The sequence below is a fragment of the Lepidochelys olivacea genome (genome assembly GCF_965140295.1).
Source record: "Lepidochelys olivacea isolate rLepOli2 genome assembly, chromosome: 5".
Classification (NCBI taxonomy): Eukaryota; Metazoa; Chordata; order Testudines; family Cheloniidae; genus Lepidochelys; species Lepidochelys olivacea.
The window spans coordinates 41,514,794-41,540,711 of NC_140415.1; the positions used below are offsets into that span (position 1 = coordinate 41,514,794).

Consider the following 25,918-nt stretch of genomic DNA (forward strand, 5'->3'; position numbering starts at 1 on the left):
CCTGATTATCAAAGATGCTGAGTTTCCACAACACTCATTGCACTTTAGAGTCAGTGCCACTAGTTTGGCTTTATTTATCTATCTCCTCCTGCAAAAAAATTAGGCAAATGTTTAACCTCATGCACCACACTACTCACGCTGTGTGAAGTTAAATATGCATGAAAAAATCCTTACGGGATTTGAGCCTAAGATTCAATTGTTACACACATATTCAGTTGTTTGATGCAATAAATATGTCTGTAAATAAGTAGCAAGCAGACACACAGGCAGGGCAGTCTATCTAAAAAAGTGCCTACTCCTTTATAATATTGTGATTATGTCACATTTCCCTGGAAGAGCAGAATTTTTTAGTTCAGATTAAAGTTGTGGGTCTGTTGTTGCTTTGTTCTTTTATACGATATCAGTAGGTCTGCTGGGTTTCATTTCTCCTCCAGCTGGTTCTGGGATTATCAAATTCAGGCTGTAGTTTATTCCCTATGTACGGTGACCAGATGTCCCAATTTTATAGGAACAGTCCCGCTATTTGGGGCTTTGTTTTATTTAGGTGTCTATAGATGCCCCATCCCCTGTTCTGATTTTTCACACTTGCTATCTGGTCACCCTATCCCGATGTCATTTCTTGTGTTTAGTCTGGCCCACATCTTAGTTATAAAACCATCGTTTTTAAGCTACAGCAGGGTACCCTATTTCTTTTAATGTGTTTGGTTGCGCATCACTTTAAGGAATGAAATGAATATTTCCCCAATACATAACTGATGAGATTTTTTTAATGTGAGGATTTTTGCAGGCTGATCAGAAATTTCAGATCTGATCACAGCATGCGTGTGAGGGGGACCTACCTGCCTGCAACCTCTCAGGCAGAACCTGTTGGAGTTCACTTTGCCTGATGCAAAGACATTGAAATCCCTGGAAAGACTCCTGCTGACTTCAGTGGGCTTTGGACCAGGCTGTTAATGGCAGCTCTTCACACAGTTGAGTTAACGATAATTAGTGTATAGATGAAATGTGGCTGTTTTCCACTGGGATGTGTTCCAAGATCGTGAGGAGGTGGTGGCATGAGCCACTCTGAGGATACCTGTGCAAATGTCTTTATGGGATTTTACAGCTCTAATTCCCACCTTTCTTTTAGATGCAGTGATTTGTCTCTTTCTGTGCCATTTAGGGCTGCTTAAAATCCAACGATTAGTCCTTTAATTCTTCCCAGCTGGCTAAACCCTCTCAATCCAGTTTCAAATTTAGAAAGCAACTGCCACATTTTCCTACTCAGAATTGGTACTAAGGTGGCACAGCAGCTAGGGGTATTTATGAAAATCTGACCTTTCAAGCTGGTATGATTGTGTCAAGGCTTCACATTATTTTACTCTGGAAAAACTTGGGCGAGGTGAGTCAAACTGTTCTTCCTTCTCCTGGTTCTGCCAGTCCGGAGGCCAGCATATACTCTGAGATCTTAGAGCTGCGCCTGAGTTAGAATAAGTGAGTCAAGCGTTGGCTCTTTAATTCCATGTTTATACTGGCTTCCACTTTATTTAATTTAATTTTTAAATAACGTACCCAACTCCTCCTGTTATCCCAAACATTTCTGTTTATTCTTGGGAGCTCTCTCGCTGTTTTCTGAAACAGATTGCCTCAGATTAGCAGGGTTGGCAGCAATCTCTGACTGAAAGAAATTAGGTCTGCGGCTGCACCCCAAGTCAGGCAGTGCTTTCAATGAAGTCAGCGGGAGTGGTGCCTGAGTATGGCGTTCAGGGTAAGGCTCACAGATTATATTCTTCTTCCTTGTTTCTGGTACTGTCATAACCTTTGCATTGGGAGACTTCCTGTACAGTAATCTAAGCAAAGGCTTCTTATTTCTAGTGACCTTAAGACTTCATAGTGTCTGTTATCCTCTTCTGCCCTGATGCATGGTATCCTTTAGGATAAGCCATCTCCTGAGAAGTGCTGTGCCCCCAGCTGCAAGATCAGCAACTTGTAAGATCTGGTTTCAGCTGAACAAGAGCCCCATCCTACCAGCCTTACTCAGGCAAAACTCCCACTGATTTAAACTTCTCCTTAAGGTCTGCAGAAGCAATCCTAGAGTTTATTTGCTTGCGATTTTATTTCCTAATAATCAATTCTCAGTTTTCCAGCTAGTATAGTCTCAATTCAGCAAAGCACTTAAGCATGTGCTTAAAGTTAAGCATGAGGCATTCCAGTGATGGCAATGAGACAAGTCATATGCTTAAAATTACACACAAGTTTAAGTGCTTTGCTGAATTGGTGCCTATAACTATCATATTTCTGTTTAACTGTGCATTTGTGGAGCTGCAGTTAGATTTTGTGTATTATTTCTCTCAGTTCAAATAATACACACAGCTATTTGTACAGGAACATCTTATTCTCAGTAGCCTTCACCCCTCCGCCCCCCGTTTTGTTCATTTTTCTGCATGCTTTTCTTATCTTGAATACTTTCTGCATTAACAACATTTTCATGCCAGCAGATTTATGTATGACAGTTCCAGTGCTGTCATTTTATATTAAATGATGTGTTCAAAGCTGCTGAAGAAAGTGCCTTCCCCTTAGCAAAGGAAAAGGAGTTTATTTATTGGGTGAGCACAGAAAAGCTGATACTTCACAACTGTCTACCTTGGCAAGATTCAGACTATAGTTCAGGATGGTTGCTGGTCCACTGGCATTTGCAATAGTGGAGCGTGTTGTGTAAAGAGAGTTGGCATTTATACCACAATGCAACCCTGCTCTGAATAAGATTAGACAACAGTGGTAAAAATACTTAAGTCTCTACACGTTTCCACTGCCAATACAGCTGTGAAATACAGCTCCACTCACTTGCTCCTCAATAAGGACTGGAGGATACACCACTTAGGGTATGTCTACACAGCAAAGAAAAACCCACAGGGTCCTAGACCCCGAGCTTCAGCCTAAGCCTGGGAGTCTACACAGCAATGAAACAGCCCCATAGCCCGAGTCCTGCGATCCCAAGTTGGCTGCCATGGGTTTTTCTTTGCAGTGTAGACGTACCCTTAGAGGCAATTCTGCCCCCCTGCCACACACTGAGCAACAAGAGTGTGTGCTGGGAGATTCCAGTGGGCTGGAGAAGGGATCCTTTCCCCCAAGCCACAGAATGGCACTGCAGCTGCTCCATGGTCACTGCTGCAGCCCTGAAGCCAGAGTAGCCCTGGCTGCTCCTGCAACCTCACTCCACAGGAGAGCAAATAGCTGGTGCATCCATGCAGGTGTTAATTCGATGGACAAATTCAGACTGGAAATGAGGCACCCATTTTTAACAGTGAGTAATTCACCCTTGGAACAGCTTATCAAATCCGTGGTGGATTCTCAATCACTGACAACTTTTAAATGTTCTTATGTCTCAAATCGAGATTGGATGTTTTCCAAAAAGCTAGACTGTAGGAATTATTTTGGGGAAGTTCTATGGCCTGAGGTACAAAGGAGGTCAGACTAGATGGTCAGAGTGGTGCCTTCTGGCTTTGAAATCTAGGTCTCCAGGTCCTATGCTCAGACTTTGGGCCCATACAAGATCCTAGATAGATTCTTCTCTGCCCCTGCTCTGCCTCCAGCAGCACTAGGCAGTGCAGTGAGCAGAAGCTACAGTAGTTCCACTAAAAACAGATCCTTCAGTGCCAATGGAGAGCAAGGCAGGATTTAAAGGACCTAAGCAATGTATTGCTATAGCTTTGGCTCCCATACGGTTGATATGGGTTAGTATGAACCATTTCCTGTAGTAAAGCATGGCTGACGATCCACACTTTATACTCAACAAAATGTACCTCCTCGTACTACTCCTTTTCTTTAGCTTCATTATCACTGTCTCTCATCTACAGTTGTTTTTCCCCCCTCACATTTGATTGTGGTGTTGTAATATTTTAAGTGCATAAATCGTAGATATCCTCCCCTGAGGGCCAGTTTCTGACTTGCCCTGATGCCGTTGTGCAGTGGAATACAGGGGAGAAACCCCCTGCAGAGCTACATTAGAGCTCCCCCATGATGGTTCCAGGATGAGAGCAGGGTCTGTGGGCCTGATACCCAACCCACCTGTTCACGTGGGAAGTGTGGGCGGATATAGGTCGACAGAGCTCTGCTCACACCCCATCAACACTCCAGCCAGTGCAATTAAGCTACAGCTAGGAGGGAAGTAAACTGCATTTCTTTCTTTTTAAAAAAAAAGAAAGAAACAGATTACTGTCAGAATCACTATTCCTTCTCAGGCTTACTGATACTCCCAGGTGACACAGTTATGTGCCATCCAGTAGTCAGGGTTGAGCCTGGTGGCTCAAACTAGCCCAGTAATTCTTTCTGCAGAAAAGAGAACTTTTAATTATTAAAATATTATGTCAAGACATTTAGAGTGACTTATACCTGTGGCAGTCAACTGGAGACTAAAAAGGAGGAAAAAACCCCTCTGCCACATCAAATTAAGGGGAAAATGTATATACATTTCCCATATCTAGCTAAATAAAAAGAAACCAACCCATGGTGCTAAAAGTATGCGATGTAGCATAATCCATCTGAGATTATTTCCCACAAACAGAAAAAAAATCAAATTAAATCCTGAGATTTATGCTCCAAGAAATGAGGATTTTCACTCAATGTCATTAAGATCAATCTTCTTTTAAATTTATTTTGGAAGCTTAGTCTGCAAACATTTATTGTAAATTATTCAAAATTATGTGGGGTAAAATATTGTTGCCAGGGCTCTTATTTTATCAGCATCTTGTTCTAAGGGTCTAAATCTCTATATATGGGTTTCAAGGTTCCATGTAACTCATCTTTTTCTTTCTGACACATGTTCAAGTTTCTTCACAGTCTCAGTTGTGATTTTTAATTTAGCTGCCAGTGTACTGAGTACATATTTCTTTATCCTTCTGAAGACTAATTTGGGCAGGTATTGAATTTTTTCATTGAAAAATAAAATTCCAGAGTTCACCAGTGACATAAGAATATAATTGCAAACAGCATTTTATACATTGGAGTTCCCAAACGTCTCCTAACTGTGACCCACATGTTCATAAAAATACGGTTTTACAGTCGTCCTCCCTTCCCATTTGGAATTATGCAAACACAATAGGTTTACATGGAAAACTAATATTAGAAAAATGTTTAGCTGTCTTTTAATGCAATGTGGGTCTGAGCCAAAATCTGGTGCAGTTAATTGGAATTTTTCCATTGACTTCAATGGTATTTGGATCAGACGCTAAGCATTTCATCCTGTTTAAAAGTAGGAAATCAAACTGTCTGCTGTTACTCTTCATTGCATCTTTTCTTCACATCTATGTGATTTCTCACGCTTGAAAGAAGATATGCCAGCAACACATGACTAGCTAGCTGTCCACAGACTACCAGTTAGTGCTTTATGGATCATTAGCAGTGCACAGGCTACAGTTTGGGGACCACTGTAAAGCACAGAGGGAGAAATATAGGAACAAAAGAGTTACTATAACTATAGACACTTATCCCAGTGAACCAGGATGAATATTGAGTCTGAGCCTGCAACCCTTACTCATGTGAATAATCCTTATTCATGTGACCAGTCCCATTTAATGACCCTCACTGTACACCCTCACAACCATCACGTTCCCTTCCTCAAGGTTATCTACTCAGAGGAGCAGCTTTCCATTACTGATGGGCATGGGCCCCATCAGCCCTATGGCTAATCTACAACTGCTGATGGGGCAGTTGCTGTATAGGAGGATTCAAAATCATCGCATCCACTACCCAGTCTGACCACTTCGTTTCCCCAGCTAACTCTCATCAACTGACTTTCCTTCATGGGAGGCCTGTGCCAAGATCTGGGTTTCCATTTATTTAACAGTGTGTAATCATGTTATTAAAGAGAAGAGTCTTGGCCTGATCAAGGCTATTTTAGAAATGCAGATCTGAAAACACATCCAAAGATTCCCCCTGGCTAACCTGACACCACACTACTATGTAGGGTGTGCATTGGGGCAGGAAGGAGTGCCCACAGTGCTCTGCTGATCCTGGGCCAGTGCAGAAATCCCTATGAGTTGCTTTAAATTACAACCAAGGCTGTTTTAGACCCCAGCGAATCCAAGATCAGAGGAAGGGAAAGGTGGCTAAGAGTTACCTTTATGCCCAGTCTCAACTCTCCACAGCTGGACACCCTGTGTTTATTGTTTTAACTTTTGATATCCTAGGGGAAAGGGCTAAGGTTTAATGTACACATTGACTTTTGAGTGCTTAGAAGTGCCACCTTAACATCCTTTTGATATAGGATGGTTGTTTTTTTAACTAAAGCCTCCTGGGGAAGTTCATTTCATTTGATTTTAAGAAAAAAAATTATATATAACCACCTCACAATTTAATGCTATTTGGCTGGATACGGTTCAGACTCCTTATCCCATGCACCTTATGAGGTTTGCAGAAGGGAATCTCCCCTATGCAACTTAAGGCTTTTCTACATGGGGAAGTTATTCTGACATAAGGTAGGGTGTGAATTGAAAGAGTTAGTGGTATTCCGGAATAATTCCCATCTGGAGACACTCTTTCTGGAATAAGAGGTTCTACACAGGGAGCTTTCCAGTCAATTTCCCTGTAGACAAGCCCTTAGGAGGTCTGCTGGAGAGAATCCCATCTAGTTATTCCAGGAGCTGTGCAACTTATAAGATGCACAGTGAATGAGTTAACTTAGTCAATAAAATTCAGCTTTGGAGAGAAACCAAGCTTGGAAAATTCCAGCCAGAAATTTTCAGATCATCAAAAAGTTATCTGAATAGCATCTGAAAATGCCCAGCAGAGAGAGGCTTAAAGTGTTAACACTTATAGTTAAGGTGTTAACACTTTACTGATTAATACTGACTTGCTGCCTCATTAATAAATGTCATGGTTGCAAAAGAATTATTGAAACCTAAGTCTGAACAGACCACAGCAAGGTTTTTTTTAAAAGCCATTTTAAAGGCAAGGTTACCACTTCTGCAGCAACAGTCTCATATAATGAGCTTCCTAAACTCTAAAACCTCTACAGAAAACTTAGATGTCTGGAATAAAATAAGTGATACTGTAATTTTTTTTTCATTGGAGGGTAGTTCTGGAGGAGTGAAGCTAGAAAACTAAAAATTTTGAAAGACGGACATCTTCAAAGTCAGCCTACAATTTAAGGACCGTATAATGCTCTTTACTTACAAGTGAGTTTCTACTGAAGTCAATAGGAGTGGATCAAGGAAAGCAGATAACCTATTAGGTGAAATTGTGGCTACCTTGAACTGTTTAGCATTGGAAAAGCTAAAATTCCATTAAATCAATCTCTATAATAAAAGCAAATGCCATGAGGCCAGATTCTACTCTGTTGCAGCAGTGTAAATTCTGAGTCACTCCATTGTCTTCAACAGAGTAACTACAGATTTAGTAAAGGAGCACTCAAGAAAGACATGATCATTGCAGAGAAGCTAAATGAATTCTTTGCACTGGTCTTCACTGCAGCGGATGTGAGGAAAATTCCCACACCTGAGCCATTCTTTTTAGGTGACAGATCTGAGGAACTGTCCCAGATTGAGGTGTTGATAGAAAAGGTTTTGGAATAAATTGATAAGTTAAACAGTAATAAGTCACCAGGACCAGATGGCATTTACCCAAGAGTTCTGAGTGAACTCAGATACAAAACTGCAGAACTGTGATATGTAACCTATTGCTTAAATCAGCCTCTGTACCAGGTGACTGGAAGATGGCTAATGTAATGCCAATTTTTAAAAAAAAGACTCCAGAGGCCTTTTTCTTTAACTTTAGTACCAGGCTGAAAGTATAGTGAAGCACAGAATTATCAAATACATAGATGAACAGGATATATTATGAATGTGATATGTTGGGGAAGAGTCAACACAGCTTTTGTAAAGGGAAATCTTACCTCACCAGCCTATTAGAATTCTTTGAGTGTCAAAGATGCGGACAAGGGCAATCCAGTAGATATAGTGAACTTGGACTTTCAGAAAGCCTTTGACAAAGTCCCACACTAAAGGGCTCCTATGCAAAGGAAACAGACAGGGGATACGAGGAAAGGTGTTCTCATAGATCCACAGATAGTTAAAAAGACAGGAAACAAAGGGTAGAAATAGGTGGTCAGTTTTCAGTATGGATAGAGGTAAATAGTGGGGTACCCCAAGGATTTGTACTGGGACGTGTACTGTTCAACATATTCATAAATGTTGAAACAGTGAGATGGCAAAGTTTGCCGGCGATACAAAATTACTCGAGATAGTTAAGTCCAAAGCCGATTGTAAGGAGTTACATATCTGGAGTACACTCACACCTTGAATACTGCATGCATTTCTGGTCAATCCATCTTAAAAAGATATTAGAATTGGAAAAAGTACAGAGAAGGGCAATATGATAGAAGTCTATAAAATCATGAATGTTGTGGACAGTGGGAATAAGGAAGTGTCATTTACCTCTTCACAACACACACAAACACAAGAACCAGGGGTCACACAATGAAATTAATAGGCTACAGATTTAAAAACATAAGAAAATACTTCTGTACACAACAGAGTGTCAACCTGTGGAACTGATTGCCTGAGAATGTTGTGAAGGCCAGAAGTATAACTGGGTTCAAAAAAGAACTAGATAAGTTCATGGAGGATAGGTCCATCAAGGGCCATTAGCCAAGATAGTCAAGGTCTCAGTCCCATGCTCTGGGGGTCTCTAACCTCTGACTGTCAGAAGCTGAGACTGGAGAATAAGGGACGGATCACTCAATAAATTGCCCTGTTCTGTTCATTCCTTATGAAGCAGCTGGCACCAGCCACTGTAGGAAGACAGGATACTGGGCTAGATGCAGGGCCGGCTCCAGCATTTTTGCCGCCCCAAGAGGCAAACAAAACACCACTTGCCGCCAAACAGGGAGGCGGAATCCTGCCCGCTGAACACGGAGGTGGAGAGATGGTGCAGCCGCCAAATTGCTGCCGGCAACCAAAGAAGAGGTGCGTGTCTGCCATCGAATTGCCGCCGAGCATGAAACGCATGGTGATAGAGCAGCCGCCAAATTCCCGCTGCCAGCGGACTGCCGCCTCAGAGCCCGACGTCCTGCCACCCCTTTACATTTGCCGCCCCAGGCACCTGCTTGGTTTGCTGGTGCCTAGAGCTGGCCCTGGCTAGATGGACCTTTGGTCTGACCCAGTATGTCCATTCTTATGTAACGGAGAGCTGGTTCCATGTTCCTCTAAATTCTAACAAGGATTGCTATTTAATTTCAGGAAGCAAGAGTGAAAAATCTTAATTCTCAAAATTGAGGTTCCAAAAAAAAAAAAAAAAAAAGCCACAAACCCAAAAATTTCTCTGTACATGCCAGTGAAACGGACCATGTTTTTTGTTCTTTAGTAAGCACTGAAGAGCTGATACAGTTTACCAGCATAACACCTTTAAAACAGACATACGATTTAAGAAATGAGTTTTCCAGCCACATAAACACAAGTCCTTTAAATTATCACCTACTTTTTAGTATGTGATCGGTCTACTGGAAGAAGCTTAGTCTGTTCTCTTGCTATTGTCTAGGATGCAGCACTGTTCTGTTGTATCACATCTAATGTTTCATCACTAAAGACTCATTATATTAGCATAGAATGAAAAACAACAAGATATATGGAAACATGACAACAATTTCTAGGAAAAGGCATGTATTTTAGAAATGAGTATCCTTTGTCAGTATCCAGTCTGAAATGACTGTAGCAGATGGGAACAGAACAAACAAGTATGTTTTCTCAGTATCCACTTAGAAGAGAACATTGCAGTTTGATTACTTTTATAGTTATATTCAAAATAGTTCACCATATCCCTCATTATAATTTTAAAAGAGGGATTGTAAAGCTGTGAAGGAAGCAAACAACGTGTTTAAGGTATCAATACAAAAATCAGAATGTTTTCTTAGACTGGAAAATTTCAGATAAATACATTTCAAAATAAAACACTTTTTTGAAGTTCTTCTTTTACTTACCATCCTTATAAGTTTGGAATTCAGTATTTCTTGGTTCTCCTGCAGTAGCTGGTGATGGGTCAGATTCTGAAATGATATGTAAAGTGCTTTAATTAGCATTTAAAATGTTAGACTCCTTTAGATTTACTTACACCCATTCTGCCAGTGTATAGGGGAATCTAAGTCAGCATGACTAACATGGTAAGGTGCAGAAAAAGTATAAGAAATCATAGGTTAAGTATGGCGGGAGGTGTTTGTGTTTAGTGAAGAGAGAAGTACCACTCTAAATATTCCATCATGGCATAGTTCTTGTTCGGTTTTCTTGCACCTTTTCCCTGCATTTGACACTACACTTCAAGCTCCTAAATTTGTGATATGCTGCTGCTTCTGAATCCAAGAACTGGGTGAAAGTTGTAGAAATTTTACAGTTGGTAGACCTGATTCTCCTCTTGCATCAGTTTAAAATCGGGAGTAATGCCACTGAAGTCAGTGGAACTAGAGCAGTGTCATACTGATGTAAGTGAGAGGAAAATCAGGCCCTTAGCATCTACAGGGAATAAACGAATTTCCTCTGCAATAAGTCTAGCATTTCTCAGGCTCAGGGAAAGGTCATAAGTTCTGAGCTCACATCTACATCCAAGTCATTCACATGGCATTTTATTTTACAGCTCCTGTACCTTGTTAGAGGATTTTTTAAGTTGCAGGGTAGAAGGTGAGCTATAGAGTAAAGTACAGTGCAAAGTGATTTTTCCTTAGTCTATCAAGCCAATTTACAATTTCCTGAAATTGAGAAATACCCATTTCCGTGTACACTGCTTCAAAAACCAACTTCTGTACGTATAATTGCTCACTTATCTTTAACTCCTGTGGAGTCTGGTTGAGATTTTCAAAGTAGATTAATTTTAACGAAAGACTGTCTAAAACCCCTAGGCTGCTTTTCAAAATCTCAACCTGCATATGTAGGTATCTAACAACAGGAGGCCATATTCAGGATTGCAATACACATTTGTAACTCTCATTCACTTTCATGGGAGTTGTAGACGTGTAACTCAGGACAGAATTTGACCCACCAGCATTTTTACTTGTGTATTCCCAATACTTTAGTTTCCCTTCATTATTGTACATCTTAAATATAAATATTTCCATCATTAAATATATTAATATTTCCAAGTGTGCCATATTGGCTTAGCTAATACGGTTTTAAAACTGGTCATATTGTTCACAAAATACTTTTCCCCTGCAATTAACCCCAGGCTTCATCAAAAAGAAACTTTAAAAATAAAAGCTCATATCAAGCTCGCTGGATGACTTGGCTTTCCTATCCTTATAACTACATACAATACATCACTATGTATTTTTAAACATTGCTGATACAATGTACAGCCTAGAACTGCACTATCCATTGTTAATGTCTGGCTACGATTTTCTGGTTGAAAATTAGGCCTGATTCTCCTCTAGCTTTTACCAGAACTACACTGGTGAAATTTACATCGATTTCAATTAAGCTACTCCTGAGCTGACACCAGGGTGAGTTTTGGAATAGCCTGTACATTGTTTTCCCAATTTGAATAGTCATCCTAAAGATTTGTAAAGGGAACATAAAATTAACTCAAAACATTCTTCTGAAGCTGCAAATATTTCATAGTAGTTTATAGATGATTTAAAAAGCAATAGCCATTTTCATATTTAATATTATTTTTAATTTCTAAGGAGGAGTAACTGATCTCTGCATATTCTTCTCGGTCTTAAACTGATTATCTGGATGCTGGACACAGTGTTCTCGTTTCTGCCATACAGAAAAAATAATGGTAGAAGAGCTCCCTCTGTAGGCATTATATTAAATGTCTTAGCAGTCAGTTCTTCACAAAGACAGGCATATTCTATGTATTCTCAGTGCTCCATAAATCTATTTAGTTCAACTAATGTTAACAGGTGTGTTTTTTTAAAGAAGCCCTGTAGCAAAGTGAAGGCTTACTGTATGGTGCCTTCTGCTGGTCATCTCAGGAATTAGCTCTTCCAGCCCAGAGTGCCCTCTGCAGGCTGGTGACTCACCTGAGTCAGGGCCCTCATGTCCCTCCCAGACCCCTGGGGTTCTGCCACCACAGTACCCCACAGTCTGGGTCTCCCCTCCCAAGGGAACCCCCACCCTCTAAACCCACCTTGCCTCAGTGGCTACTGCCAGTCATTATCTAGCCCCTGCTCACTAGGGCAGACTGCAGTCTGTAATGGCCACTCATTACAGTGGGGTAGGACCAGCTGCCTCTGCCTATTCCCAGGCTATACCTCTGTAGCCCCAGTACCTTTCCTGGCCTTTAGCAAGGCCTGCAGCCTGAGGGTTTACCAGGCTGGAGCTCCCCAGCTGCCTCTGCCCCAGTACCTTGCTCCTAGGCAACTAATCCAGGACTAGAGTGAGACTCCTTTTCTACTCCTGGCTCACAGCCCTCTTATGAAGGCCAGCTAGGCCCTGGTTGAGCTGACTACAGCTGTGGTCAGCAACTCAGTCAGCTTCCCCCAGCTGTTCTCACTCCCCTTATTTCCAGCCACAGCCCTCTCCAGGGCTGCTTTTAACTATTGGCCCCCCAGGGCAGGAGCAGGGTGATCACCCCGCTACAAGCGCTAAGGAAAGAAAATTACTAAAGTACTCAATTCCCAAAGTATAAAAGATACACAGTGTTGCGGATTACTCTTAAAATTATAAATATGATTCAAAGAACAACCTGAAAAAATACAGAATTTGAACTACTGAATAAAACACTGATAGAAATATGTTTTATGTGGTGCAAACTACAGAATTTTTAACCTTACTGTAAAATTGTTCTTAATAGGCAATATCAAAAATACACCAAATTTGTCTGCTAACATGTCAAAGTATTAGTTTCTGAGATAGTAAATAAACAGTAAGGCAAAGTAATCTCCATATGGACAGAAGCATGAAACTTTTGCAATTAATTCAAGTTTTTGAACACAAGAATCGTGAAATGTAGCATGTCAGATTTTTTCTCTCTCTTTTGCAACCACATTTTTGCCCTCCTAAATATTGGGGTTCTCAAACTCTGCACAGGGCACACCACATCTTAAAAGTGTCTATGGACCAACTCTCTTCCTGCTCGTGACTATATAACATCCCGAGGACAAGCACAGCAGTGGTGTGCAGGGGAAATTATGAAAGTGTTTAACTCATTTTTTGCTACCTTTCAATGTGATTTAGCAGAGGGAAAATGAGGAAATTTAAAGCTACATGACCAGCTCCAAGGATCACCAGCAACAGTTCATACTGCTCTATTAGTTATTGTGCAATAAGCCTTAGTATAGTTGAAGCCTCGAATGGTTACCACAGATATAGTGAAACTCCATTCACAGTGGAGTCACAGCAGACTTAAAGTCCTGAATTTTTTCCTTGTATCTCAAATGGAATTTCACTCTACATATTATATAGATACATACATAAATGCTTGCATCTATTTTTAGACATATGTACAAAACTAAACAAAACTTAGATGTTTTAATTTTTTTTAATCTGAAGATATCAGAGATATCTAAATCAATATAAGTTATAAACCCTCCCACCAATTCATCTTGGGGGATGATCCTCTTAAGGAATTTTAATTGCATTTAAACATAATATTAAAAAATCAAGTTAGGTGACAGTTTGACCATGACTGACTAGTTAGTATTGTCAAGAAACAATCATGCTCAGCATCAGGTCTGCTAATCATGGGTAAATCCTGGGCCCAGTCCTTGCTGACATGACTTGTCCTTCACTATATTGCCCAGTCACCACCATGGCAGCTAACTGAATTGTTAAAATAATGCTTAAATATGATTAAGGCTGGGATTTTTCAAAGGAAATCTAAGAAAGATAGGTGCCCAACTCCAATTGAAATTCAGTACAATTTAGGTGTCTAATTCCCTTAAGCTCCTTTGAAAATCCAAGTTTAAATTTCCTCACGAAGACAAGGCTCAGAAAAAGCTCACCCCTTGTATATCAAGGATTGTATATCACTTAAACCACAATTAAGTTTCCTAAATAAGTCTATATAGGTATTAAGTTATGCAAATACCTTGTGCTGATCCTCTTGGTGAATTTCACCCCTATTTGGACTCACCATTACCATCTCTCTAGCATATTTACCCTTCAACTCATCCCTTCTCAAAAACCTGAGAAAACAGACGGGCCCTGAGTGTGTCCTGAACATCAACAGACTAGGCTCTATCAGACTAAGGGAATTCCACAAATTACTCCCTCCAGTCCCCTAGATGTACATTGCACAGTACAGTCCTCACTTAAAGTCATCCCGGTTAATGTTGTTTGTTACATTGCTGATCAATTGGGGAACATGCTCGTTTAAAGTTGTGCAATGCTCCCTTCTAACGGTCGTTTGGCAGCCGCCTGCTTTGTCCACTGCTTGCAGGAAGAGCAGCCCGGTGCAGCTAGCTGATGGGGGCTTGGAACTAGGGTGGACTGGCAGCCCCCCTATCAGCTCCCCCTCCCCTAAGTTCCCTGTGCAGCAGCTGCCCAGCAGGCTATCAATTGCCAGCAGTTCAGCTGTCCCTCCCCCACTGCCATGTGCTGCTCCTGCCCTCTGCCTTGGAGCTGCTTCCAGAGCCTCCTGCTTGCTGTGCGGGGAAAGAGGGGGCCAATGTCAGGGTGTCCTCCTCCCCCCTGCTCCTGCATCCCGCTTACCCCATCTTCCATAGAGCAAGGGGGACACAGGACAGTCCTGGAGGCAGCAGCTGAGGTGTGTCTCAGCTTGCTGATCTAATTAACAAGGCAGTGTACTTAAGACAGGGATCAGCATACTTAAAGGGGAAGTGCACATCTCTCTCTCTCACACACACACACACACACAGAGGGTGTGTGTCTGTCTGCTATGCTGTCTCCCCTCCCTTCATTCCTTCTGCCTTGTAGAGTGTGAGGCTATATTAACAACGAGTTAACCCTTGAGGGCTAGTTCATCATTTAGCAGTTAGACATTCCCTGGGAAATATCCCGTCCTCTGACTTCACCTCCTCAACCAAGCTTCACAATCATCATTGCTGTGTACCAGTATTAAATTGTTTGTTTAAAACTTACACTGTTTGTGTGTGTGTGTGCACACACACACACACACAATAATATAATATAGTCTTTTGTCTGGTGAAGAAAATTTCCCTGGAACCTAACCTTTCCCCCCCTCTCCCATTTACATTAATTCTTATGGGGAAATTGGATTCGCTTAACATCGTTTCACTTAAAGTCGCATTTTTCAGGAACATAACTATAACGTTAAGTGAGGAGTTCCTGAACTAGTCTCTTGGACTGGAGCAATGATCACCTACCAGATATGTTTTTAAGTGCTGTGTTCCCATGAGATTATCTATACTCTCTCCTCATCTGCTTTGGGTGGATAAAGAAATTACCACTGCACATGGGGGCAAGAGTTAATAACTATTTCTGGCTCCCACCTGTGTTGCAGTAGCTCACAGAAAGGAGCAAAGAGGAGCTGGTTTTTTGTCTCATTGGGAAAGAGATCCTGCCAGTGCTCCTACAGCAAAAAGATACTAGGGTTGGCTTCTCCTACTTAGGGTGACCAGACAGCAAGTGTGAAAAATCGGGACAGGGGGTGGGGGGTAATAGCAATATAGTAAAATAGTAATATAAGCAAAAAATAGTAATATAAGCAAAAGCCCCAAAAATCTGGACTTTCCCTATAAAATCGGGACATCTGGTTACCCTACTCCTACTGTGTAACTCCACTAACAACAAGCTTTCTGATAGTAATATCCACTGAATTATAAGAGAGCGCCCTTGGATATTAAAATGGCCTTCAAGGAGAAAATAGCCAAACAAGAATCTGAAAAGTTGGTGACTAACATTTATATGGTGATAGTTTAAATTAATAAGATCATTGCTACCATTTAAACAAAGACCAGATGACTGTATATTTATTAATTGATACAATTGTATAATGAATTTTACAGCTATCCTTAGTTGTTAAACATCTCTTAAATGATCAGTAGGTGTAAGTTACACTATGTGCCTATCTTCTCTTATAGCATACGTTTTTATAGTGAGTGAAAGGGAAAAACCAAAAGTTTGTGTCACTTGACCTCATGGCAACGCCAAAGAGATTGCTGAGAGAAACCAAAGTGAGCAGACTACACTGAAGTGGGTTTTTAAGTACAATACAAAGAATGTGTCACTGTAACCCAGTTTCATGATTCAATTAGGGATAGCAAAGAACCTTTTTTACAAGTTGGAATCTGAGGGTCACATTCGGCCCTCAGGTCTGTGGCTTCCATTGAGGTAAATGGGAACTACATACATGCATTTGAGAGCACACTGTGGCTGAAAATAAGTGGAATCCTTTCAGAGACACCTATATAATAGAGCATTACAGTAATTGATCAACAGAACAGTGTGAGACTGAGTCAACAGGGGTCATAGTGTGGAGATAATTAGATGTTACTGTAGAAACGGGGCCAAATTATGTTCTTGGATGTCACTGCTAGTACTCTGGACTTGTATGGGTGTAAATGAGAGCAGAATTTGGCCTTTGATCTAACTACACATGAATAATATTGTGCAAAGGACAGTTTTGGATCAGAAAGTTCCATTCAATCATTTTTCTATATACCATGGCTCTTTTCAGAATAATATTTTTTGCACGACTCAGGCCCTTAAGCATTTATAAGAGTAAAAAGTGTCAATTAAGACTTCTGTAACTGCTTTTTCTAATTTCTTTTGTAGCTTGTGAATGTACAGAAAGCCACTTAGATGGGGTACTTTAGTTAGCTGAAAAGTGTCCTTTCTTGTCAATAATTATTTAAATTGTAATATGCACAATTTTAAACTTCTACCCTTATCAGAATTATAAGTAAGATCAGTTTTAAGGGGGGTTATTCAACATCTCCCCTTCTCAGAAACCAGACACTCTATGAGAAATGTTCCATTTTCTCATCCAATCTCCAGTTCCTCACTTTTTTTTTTTTTAGTGACAGCCGTGAAGAAAGTGAGAGACACTGATTATTGTAAGTATAGTTTCCATAGCAACTATGACCCAAAAAAATGTTAGGTACAGTACTCCTCTTACTCATTTACACTTTCTAACACTTGGAATGAAATAGACAGAAGAACTGGAGGGTAATCATCTATTTTATCTAAAATCGTTGAAATAAAAATGATCCTCTCTCAAGAGTGATTATTCTAGTACTCCTGCCATCTTATGGTTTTGTTCAGTTTGGCAAGTCATCGCTGACCCTGTAGAATGCAGTTGTAACTTTGCAACAACATATGTGGATAACTTGTGCCATTAAGGCATATGCTGACATTGGGGGCTCAACCCAAAACCCATGGAAGTTGATATGGGTCTTTCAGTTGATTTCAGTGGGCTTTGAGGCACTAAGACACTTTTCTTCCACATGGACAGCTGGAGGAGTTTGCAACCTGCACCACACCGAAGGAGGATACAACATGATCTCTTCCAGGTGCACAGGGCCATGGACTGGTCTCTTTTGGGGTGTGTAAAAGAGTCCCCTTAGGGTTTTCTCCTGGACAGTGGGAGACCCTGACCAAGCCCAGTTATCTATACTGGCTGGCTTATGTTCAAGCCCGAGCTTCTCAGTCCTTGCAAGGGGGACCCCATCCTTTGCAGGCCTTTTTATGTCTCTTCCGGGGGGGGGGGATCAAAAGGAAAACAAATGTTCCAACACACCCAGGAATAACTTCTTCACACAGCCAACTCAAGGGGGAAAAGGCAAGGCCAGCAGTACCTGCTCACTTTGGGGCTGACTCCATAGTGGTTTTCTAGGAGTCCTTCTGGCTGGGTAGCTGAATCAGGCTCACTCTGTCAGGCTTACCCTGGGAGTTCCCTGCACTCCCCATAGGATTGGGTGTGGAGATCTCCTGGATGGGAGGTTCCCCTTGTGGCTTCAGGAGTCACTCCAGCCCTTTTCTGCTCAGGGTGATCACTCCCCACAGTTGACTGTAGATTCCTCCTTTTTAAAGGCCTCCTCCACACAATACATTATTGACAGGGCTGGAGAGGTGGGGCTAGCCCCACACACAGAGCCTCCTTGGCACCTTCCTCATCTCTGTGGGATCTATTAACTTCATCACAAGGTGACTCAAAGAATATTAAACAGAGAGCAGCCTGTGTGCAGTCAGAAAAGTACAGGGACTACAGTGGTGGAAGGTGAAATGAGGGAAATCTCCTAGTGCCCATTCAGTGATGCTGGAACTAGGGGTGCTGCTGCACCCCCTGTCTTGAAGTAGTAATAATAAACACCAAATACATGGTTTCCATCAGCAGCACCCCCGCTATAAAAATTGTTCCAGCACCCCTGTACGCATCCTATCTTTGCACCTTCATGCAGAGGCCAAGCACAATCCCGCCCACAGAGTTGCATCATCAGCCTTCCATGCAGTATTACGCATGAGAATGTAGATGGCGTAAAAGACAACGAGAACACTAGTGTCTAAACTAAAAAGATGGGACAAATCAGGGCAGTGAAGGCCTCTGGAAAATCTAAACAAATACCACTTGACTATTATTAAACATATTTATCAAAGGGAAAAAACAACTGTGTGAGAATGACCCAAGGTACAGGAATAAAAAAATGTTGCGAAGTCAGAAGCTCTGCTGTGGCTACATTTCAGAATTATGTAAATTGGATTAGATGACCCAGGAGGTCCTTTCCATTCAACCTACCTAGACTTCATTCTTCAGTAAAGCGTATAAGAATCAAATGCTGCTCTCGGATCATACTTAGTTCCCATTGTCACTTTGAGTCCACTCCTGTAACTGCACCTCACACAAAACTTTTAAGTCACTGTGAGGTTTACATTCAGAGCAGCTACAAATTTACAGTCAATGCTGATCTCGTTTACACTGGTATAAATCAGGAGTAACCATTTACTTCAGTGGAGCGGTTCCTCATTTGCACCAGAGTCATGAAGATCAGCATCTGGCCTCTATATTTTATCTAGTCTACTTTGGGCAACTCAAGTATGATTACATCAGTAATCCTTCTCAGCATCTGTCAACTAAAACTGGTAATACTGTTCAATTTAACAACAGTATGGCAATCTTTTACTGGGGAAAGAGAAGAGTACATTTCAGATTACTAAGGTTCATAGGACATATGGTTGTAGGTCACCTAATATTTAGATTGTTTAAAAATGGAAAAGTTGTGAACATGCATAACTGCCAAGGACTTTAGGCTTATATGTTCTTAGGATAACGCAATGCTGGATACTATTGTGATGAGTGCATTAGATAAATTATAAAATACTGTAATATATGTAATAGAATCAAACATTGCCTGAAGAGGCCATTAGTAAGTGCATTTTTAAAAATTAAAACTTGGTAGTTCTCCCACCATATTTTTTCGTTTATGTTCCCATAGTGCTGTGAGACTACTTCTAAGCAGTGCCTTCAGCTCTAATTAGCACTCAATATTCAGCTATCCTCCTGACTTAAGAATTACTGAAACCTTCTGCACAAGGCCCTGTTTGAAAAGACTGCGAAGCTAGAACAAGAACAAATATATGTTGTCATTCACAGTCACAGAATTTTTTGAAGGGAATTGACTAAGAATTGAATCTGAGGTCAAACAGTGAATTGTTCAGGGAAGCATGTGGAGTTAAGCCTTCATAAATACTTTCAGAATGCATATTTACTGAGAAGTTACGGCCAGTGTCTGAAAAGAAAATACATTTGGTCTTTAAGATACTAAGGATGGGGAAGTGGGCGACGATTGTGTCAGCATAACCTTACTCAGAGTCAATACCAAGGTGCAGTAAATACAGTACAGTATATATAACATGATTTCTGAGGAAATAGAGCCTTCACATTGAAAGCAGAAACCATAACATATAAAAGGCAGAAGTGAGTGAGCAGAAATGCAGATACTATGCTCTACCAGAGGGATAAGAAGGCACCTGGAATAATCAAGACTATTTCCCTGTATATGAGATGAAATTGATCCTGAGAAGAGAACAAACCACAATAATTTTATTACTTATGACAGCAGTTCCCAGGTATTTTCTGATAGGCCCCACCTTGCAATGGACTGGCAAACGGGAGGCATCTTCCTGTGTCCTCTCATCATATTTCAGGACAGGTTCTCTGTCCAATACTTAGGTTCTCTGTCCAAAACATGTGACTCAAGCAGTGCTCAGTGCAAGATATTTCAAACCTCCATTTCTAAAAGAAATTTTGAAGGAGGAATGAAAATATTAAGACTAAACACAACAATGTGCGTTACGTATTCACAAGCCTGTTGTTGGGAGCTGGTTGCCTTATAGTCATAGGCGCTGACTCTGTGGGTGCTCTGGGGCTGTGATATGAAGCTTTGATGGGCCATGGAGAGAGCACTTCCTGTGCTTCCTCAGGGCAGGAACTCCAGTTGTCTGGTCCTTGCACAGGGTATTCCCTTGAGACGCTCCTCCAATGCATACATGCATAAGGACCATGGCCAGTCACAGTCTGGCCCTCTAACTTAGGCCCAGAATGCATGTGTGCATAAGCCCCATTGATATCAATGAAGTCAATGGGAGAAAACCACATGGATCCTGTTAAGGAAAAGTTAGCACATGTGACTCCATTTTGGTTTGGGGCCCACCATTGTTTAAATGCCAGCACATCATACACCAGGAGGAGTAATCCTTAGATATTGAATCCCTGTGAAAATCCTTCTCCTTGTCTCCAGCCTGCCTTGACTCCCAGTATCTGGTTTTTGTCAGTCTCTAACTCCCTGTCTCTTGGCCTTGATGTGAGGCCTCCCATCCTAATAATAAAAGTTACTGATGCATGGCTTTAGGACCATGCTGTGTAATTAACATACTGGTATAGCACGAGAAATGCACCAAGCAGGAATAGGTGGTAGATAAGACAAGGGTTTGTTTATTGGCTAAGGTTTCCGATGCACGAGGGCAACATGCTTTGCTAAAAGGTATATAACTTTTGTATAATCTGCATTCAGGGTCCCCTCCTGGCTAGCAGGGGGGCACCACGCTCGAGCGTAATAAACTTAGTGTCTTTTGGGAACTCTGCAGTTGTGGACTTTGTTTCTGTGCCTCAGCCTAGATTCGAACTGTGCGTGACCTATCAGGTATAATTCGCAGCACTGGTGTGCGTGTCCTATCAGGTATAATTCGCAGCACTGGTGTGCGTGTCCTACAAGGTGTAATTCGCAGCACTGGTGTGCGTGTCCTACAAGGTGTAATTCGTAGCACTTGTGTGCGTGTCCTACCAGGTGTAATTCGTAGCACTTGTGTGCGTGTCCTACCAGGTATAATTCGCAGCAGTTGTGTGCGTGTCCTACAAGGTGTAATTCGTAACAATCCAAGACAGAATTTGGCTTTTAACTTGTTAGAACTGATAGGAAATCCCAAATTCCAAATAGAGAGTTCACTGAAAAACTGTAACATGCATGTACAGTGGCCTGGGGGAACGGCTGTTACTTGTAGCATTGAGGGCTTCAAGGTTCAAATCTCCCAGAAACTCTGGTTAAGAGAGTGAAAGTTTATTTTTCCCCACTCAGGAAGGAGGTTGATAAATTGGAGACCATTCAGAGAAGAGTTATGAGAATGACTAAAGGATTGGGAAACGTGCCTTGGTGACTGAACACCTTGAGTCTGTCTATTTAGGTTAACAAAGAAAAGGTTAAGGGATAACTTGGTTGCAGTCTACAAGTTTCTCTGTGGGGAACAAAACTTTGATAATGGGCTGTTTATGGTAGCGTACAAAGGTATAACAAGATCCAGTGTCTGAAATTTGAAGCTAGACAAATTCAGACTGGAAATAAGGCGTTCTTTTAACAGTGAGAATGATTAGCCATTGTAACCACTTACTTAGGGTGGTGGTGGATTCTCCATCATTGGCAATTATTAAATCAAGAATGGATGTTATTCTAAAAGTCATGCTCTAGTTCAAGCAGTAATTAATTCAAAGAATTCTTATGGCCTGTGTTATACAGAAGGTCAGACTAGATGATCACAATGGTTCCTTCTTGTCTTCTAATCTATAAATCAGTGTTAATTTGAACTGAGCTTGTTGGTATGAAATCAGTGCAAACTGCTGGGATTTTGTTTAGAAGTTTTAAGCCTTTCTCCTGACAGCAAAAAAATGAAGTTAACCTTTCACCCATCCCACAGTTAGACAAGCATCAGTGACGGCTTAGCCTCTTGCCATAGAGTATCCATTTGACTGGGTTAAATGAGCATTGTTTGCTGTAGGTCTCAAAACACTTCAGTCTTGATTGATGTTAAGAAATTATTTGAGCCTAATACCAGAGTAACCGAGTAGAGCTGTTGCAAATCATTCATCAAGTTAGTTGCTTCAGTTCCCTTGAGCAAGCCCACAAGTCTAATTTTATTTCAACATAAGAGGCTCTGTAGAATTATCAATTTAGCAGCAGGAAATTACACATCTTTAAACAACGCTGGCAAATCTTTTTGTTGTTAAAATTTAATTTATAATATCCCTGCTCTAGAAATCTAGAGACGTGCTATGAAATTTATCCAGCCCCATATTACTGCTGCTCAAGATGCCTTTAGATTCAACATTTATTCAGTAAAGCAAATATTTATATCTGTTTTATACTCCAGTTTTCTATTTTATTTGTCTTTCTTTTGCTGAAATCCTAAATCCTGGAATTGAATAACCAACTGTATAATTAAAAACACTACTGGCAAAGGTGATTGTGAGCCCACCTTTTAAACTTGGCTGGACAAATCTTTTCTTTGGATACTCAAATGAACAGCTACGTTTGTAAAATAAACATTTTATGCCTAAATGCTATTTTGAGTCTGCAAATGTGGGATTTGGATGTCCAGTTTGGCACCCAGGTTTGAAAAATGGACCCTGTATGTGGCAAAATTATTTTATCTGTGTTCTAAAGAGATTATGCTTGGTTTGAAAATTAGTGAATGGATTTTTTTAGTCCTTGTCCTTCTTTCTACAATTATTATGACAAAGATGCTGCTCAAAAAGCACCTCTTCCAAAAGGCCTATAAGCCCCAGACCTCCCCACACTGTAACGTTGGCTAATCAGATGACTAACATTTTAAACACAGAGAACAACAGTTGAAAAAGAAATTCATACAGAAGTCCTGAAACTAAAAAATTGTTCACTCAACTTCACCATTCAACCACTCCAGCCTATCCTATCCCCAGGCTTGGTTTGAGTGCTGTGTTTTTAGATTGTATATTGTTAGGGCAGGGACCTTTCTTCATACTTTTCTGTGAAATACTTAGCACACTGGTGGATCATATTCGTTATTAGGTTTCATATATTAATGCTGTAACAATAACATCAAAGCAATACAAAACAAGAAGTTATAACCAAAGACCCTACTAGATTACAGAAATCATGTGCCTGATCCTGAATTTGTGCTTCTATGTAGTACAATTACACTAGGACTACATGAATCTACCACCGCCACCAAAAAGTTATATTCCCCCAGCACATGTGGAGAAGGAACAAATGCTCAAACTTCGCAGGTTACAAATGAATTTTTCTGCTTTTGTCAAAAAAAAAACAAAACCCAAAGTGTGCAGGGGGAAGTAAGGACTGTATACATTAGAAAAGACTTCCCACCATTCAGAGAAAACTTGTGACAGAATGTGTAAAACTTCCAGAGTAATAAAGAATAAAACACCTCCTGGATCTTGATATTAGAGGGAAATACAGAATTTGTTATCACTTAAATTGTTTTAAATATTTAAACACTTCATGGATGACAGGAGGGGGAGAAATAAGTTAAATTGAATGTTTTGTAAAATATGTCTAACGTTTATATGGCTAAAGACTTCTTTTAAATAAAATTCTCTAGAAATAACAAGTTTTCTATAAAAAGAAAAGGAGTACTTGTGGCACCTTAGACACTAACAAATTTATTTGAGCATAAGCTTTTGTGAGCTACAGCTCACTTCATCGGATGCATAGATTTACAGTTTTCCATAGATTTACAGGCAGACAGTTGAAGGCTGTATTAAACAGGTCTATTTTAAGTACAGTCTTCCTCTTTTTTGTTGCAGCCCAGAAGATGGAGAGATTCATCCTGAAATCTGTAGACTATACATTCAGTTGCAATGTTGCTTAGAAATGTACACAACAGAGATGCTCAAGTCCATATGTCTCCTAGGATCCCTCCAGTTTCATCGGAAAGGTATTGAATTACACAAATACATCACAGACACTAACTTTCAAAACTGATCTTTTTTTAGTTTTCCTTGGGTGGACATACAGTATGTATAGAAATACATTCCTGAATGGTCTTTACAATAAAGGGATTCACATAAGCGGTGGTTCTACCATGATGTCACCATCCTTATAAAAAAGTGTGTCGCATCAGGTGTGCCTATCTAATGTGTTATTGTGATTTAAGAGCCTGGAATTGGAATAATGTTTGACCCGAAATGGGAAGTTTTAGCTCCCGGTACCAGTTATTAAGATACCACTGAACAAGATTCTCTGTACATTTGCTGGAATAAATAAGGCAGAATGGTGGGTTCTGAAAATTTTTGATTCAAAAGTATCAAAATATTTCATTTCAGGCTACCTTGACATTAAATTGCGACAACCTGAGCTGCCATGATGCCTTGTGGGAGTTACAGTTCAGGTGCTTTATGCCCCCAGTCGCCTCCATAAACTGGACTTCATCTCCCATCATGGTCATGAGACTCCCATGATGCACCACAGCTATTCAACCAGAGGGTTTCATGGGGGGATGTAGTTCAGCCAGAGCCCAGCCAAGAGAGGAGAATGGGCACATAAGGCACCCAAACAACAACTCCCATGAGGCACAGGCAGACAGACTGATGTTGAACTGACCCTAAACAAAACATTTTGATGCTGTTCAACATGCCAAAATGTTTAGATTATGGGATGACCCAACTCAAAATGAAATATTTTGTTTTGATTTTCCTCATGTTTATAAAACAACTATTTTTTGGCAAAATCAAAATTTTCCTATTTAAAATTTTGTTTTTATGGAAATTGCATTTTCTCTTTAAAAAAAAAAACATAGCTGGAAAATTCTTGACCAGCACTACAATTCAGCAAGATGATGTAAGGAAAGGAGCTTGTGCTATTAGCAGTTGGGCTGACAGGAACTCTCTCCTGCATATCTCATGAGGAATTTAGTACAGGAATCATGAGCAGTATTTGTGAGGTGATCCTTATGAGCGCCTCAGTTCTCACTTTACTTTAAGGTCACCTGTTCTGCATACTCAGATAAAGCAGTACTACAGTATGGCAAAAAGGAGAAGCATGATATAATATTATATATCCTCCTTGCATTAGTACCACTATACCCGAATTGCACCCTGGCATATCCATGAGTGCTGATTTCTTAGGGGTGGAGAGGTTTACTCATATTGATGAGCACTGTGCATCTCTCTGTGCAATAGGGCCCAACTGTGTATTTCCTACACACTGATGAGCACTTACTTATGCAAATAGGCCTATTATCTTGAAAGGCATGAATGAATGTTCACAGTTGTGAACAACAGTTGCACAGTCACAAAACTAAAGGAGAACTTTAAAACTCTAAGACCGATAGTTAACACTATCGTCACCTAACACTTTTCATTACCAGTCCCTATTTTCAGGCACTTGTAACTTTGTCAAACATCCATCATTCAAGCTAATTTTCCATGTTTGCTCTTTTTAATTTGTTTAAAAAAAGTTTTAATAATATCAGTTTTGTCATTTCCAAGAATGAAGTTTGGCAAATTAGCTAACTTTTCCAATGTTAAATATTTTCCCAGACATTTCTTTGAAGAGCTCTAGTCCCTCCATTGCTTTGGAGCATGGATGTGACTTTGGTAGTGGGACAGTGCTGGGATCAGATAGGTGACTTTTACTCTCACCAGGAAAATCCATGCAAAGATGGCCGAGTTATAAGCATCTGAAAATCATTATTTGCACATACTCAGCTTTGTAAAAGGCTTTCTGCTCGAATCACCACATATTCCGTCTGCACTGAACAGACTCCAG

At 40.6% G+C, this 25,918-nt stretch overlaps 1 protein-coding gene and 1 long non-coding RNA gene across 2 annotated transcripts in view; one reads left to right on the forward strand and one right to left on the reverse strand.

Moving 5' to 3' along the window:
* The window catches only part of LOC311521065, a 41,198-nt gene extending 26,498 nt beyond the window's left edge, over positions 1-14,700 (reverse strand). The window contains exons 1-2 of the long non-coding RNA XR_014711767.1: positions 14,616-14,700; positions 9,953-10,018 (exon numbers count right to left, since the gene is read on the reverse strand). This is a non-coding gene — a long non-coding RNA (uncharacterized lncRNA). The remainder of the gene's footprint in view (positions 1-9,952; positions 10,019-14,615) is intronic.
* RGS7BP (regulator of G protein signaling 7 binding protein) overlaps positions 1-25,918 on the forward strand; it is a 79,348-nt gene that overhangs the window by 22,690 nt on the left and 30,740 nt on the right. The window contains exon 3 of the mRNA XM_084629165.1: positions 23,956-24,086. Coding sequence (XP_084485291.1) covers positions 23,956-24,086 — 131 coding nt within the window. The remainder of the gene's footprint in view (positions 1-23,955; positions 24,087-25,918) is intronic.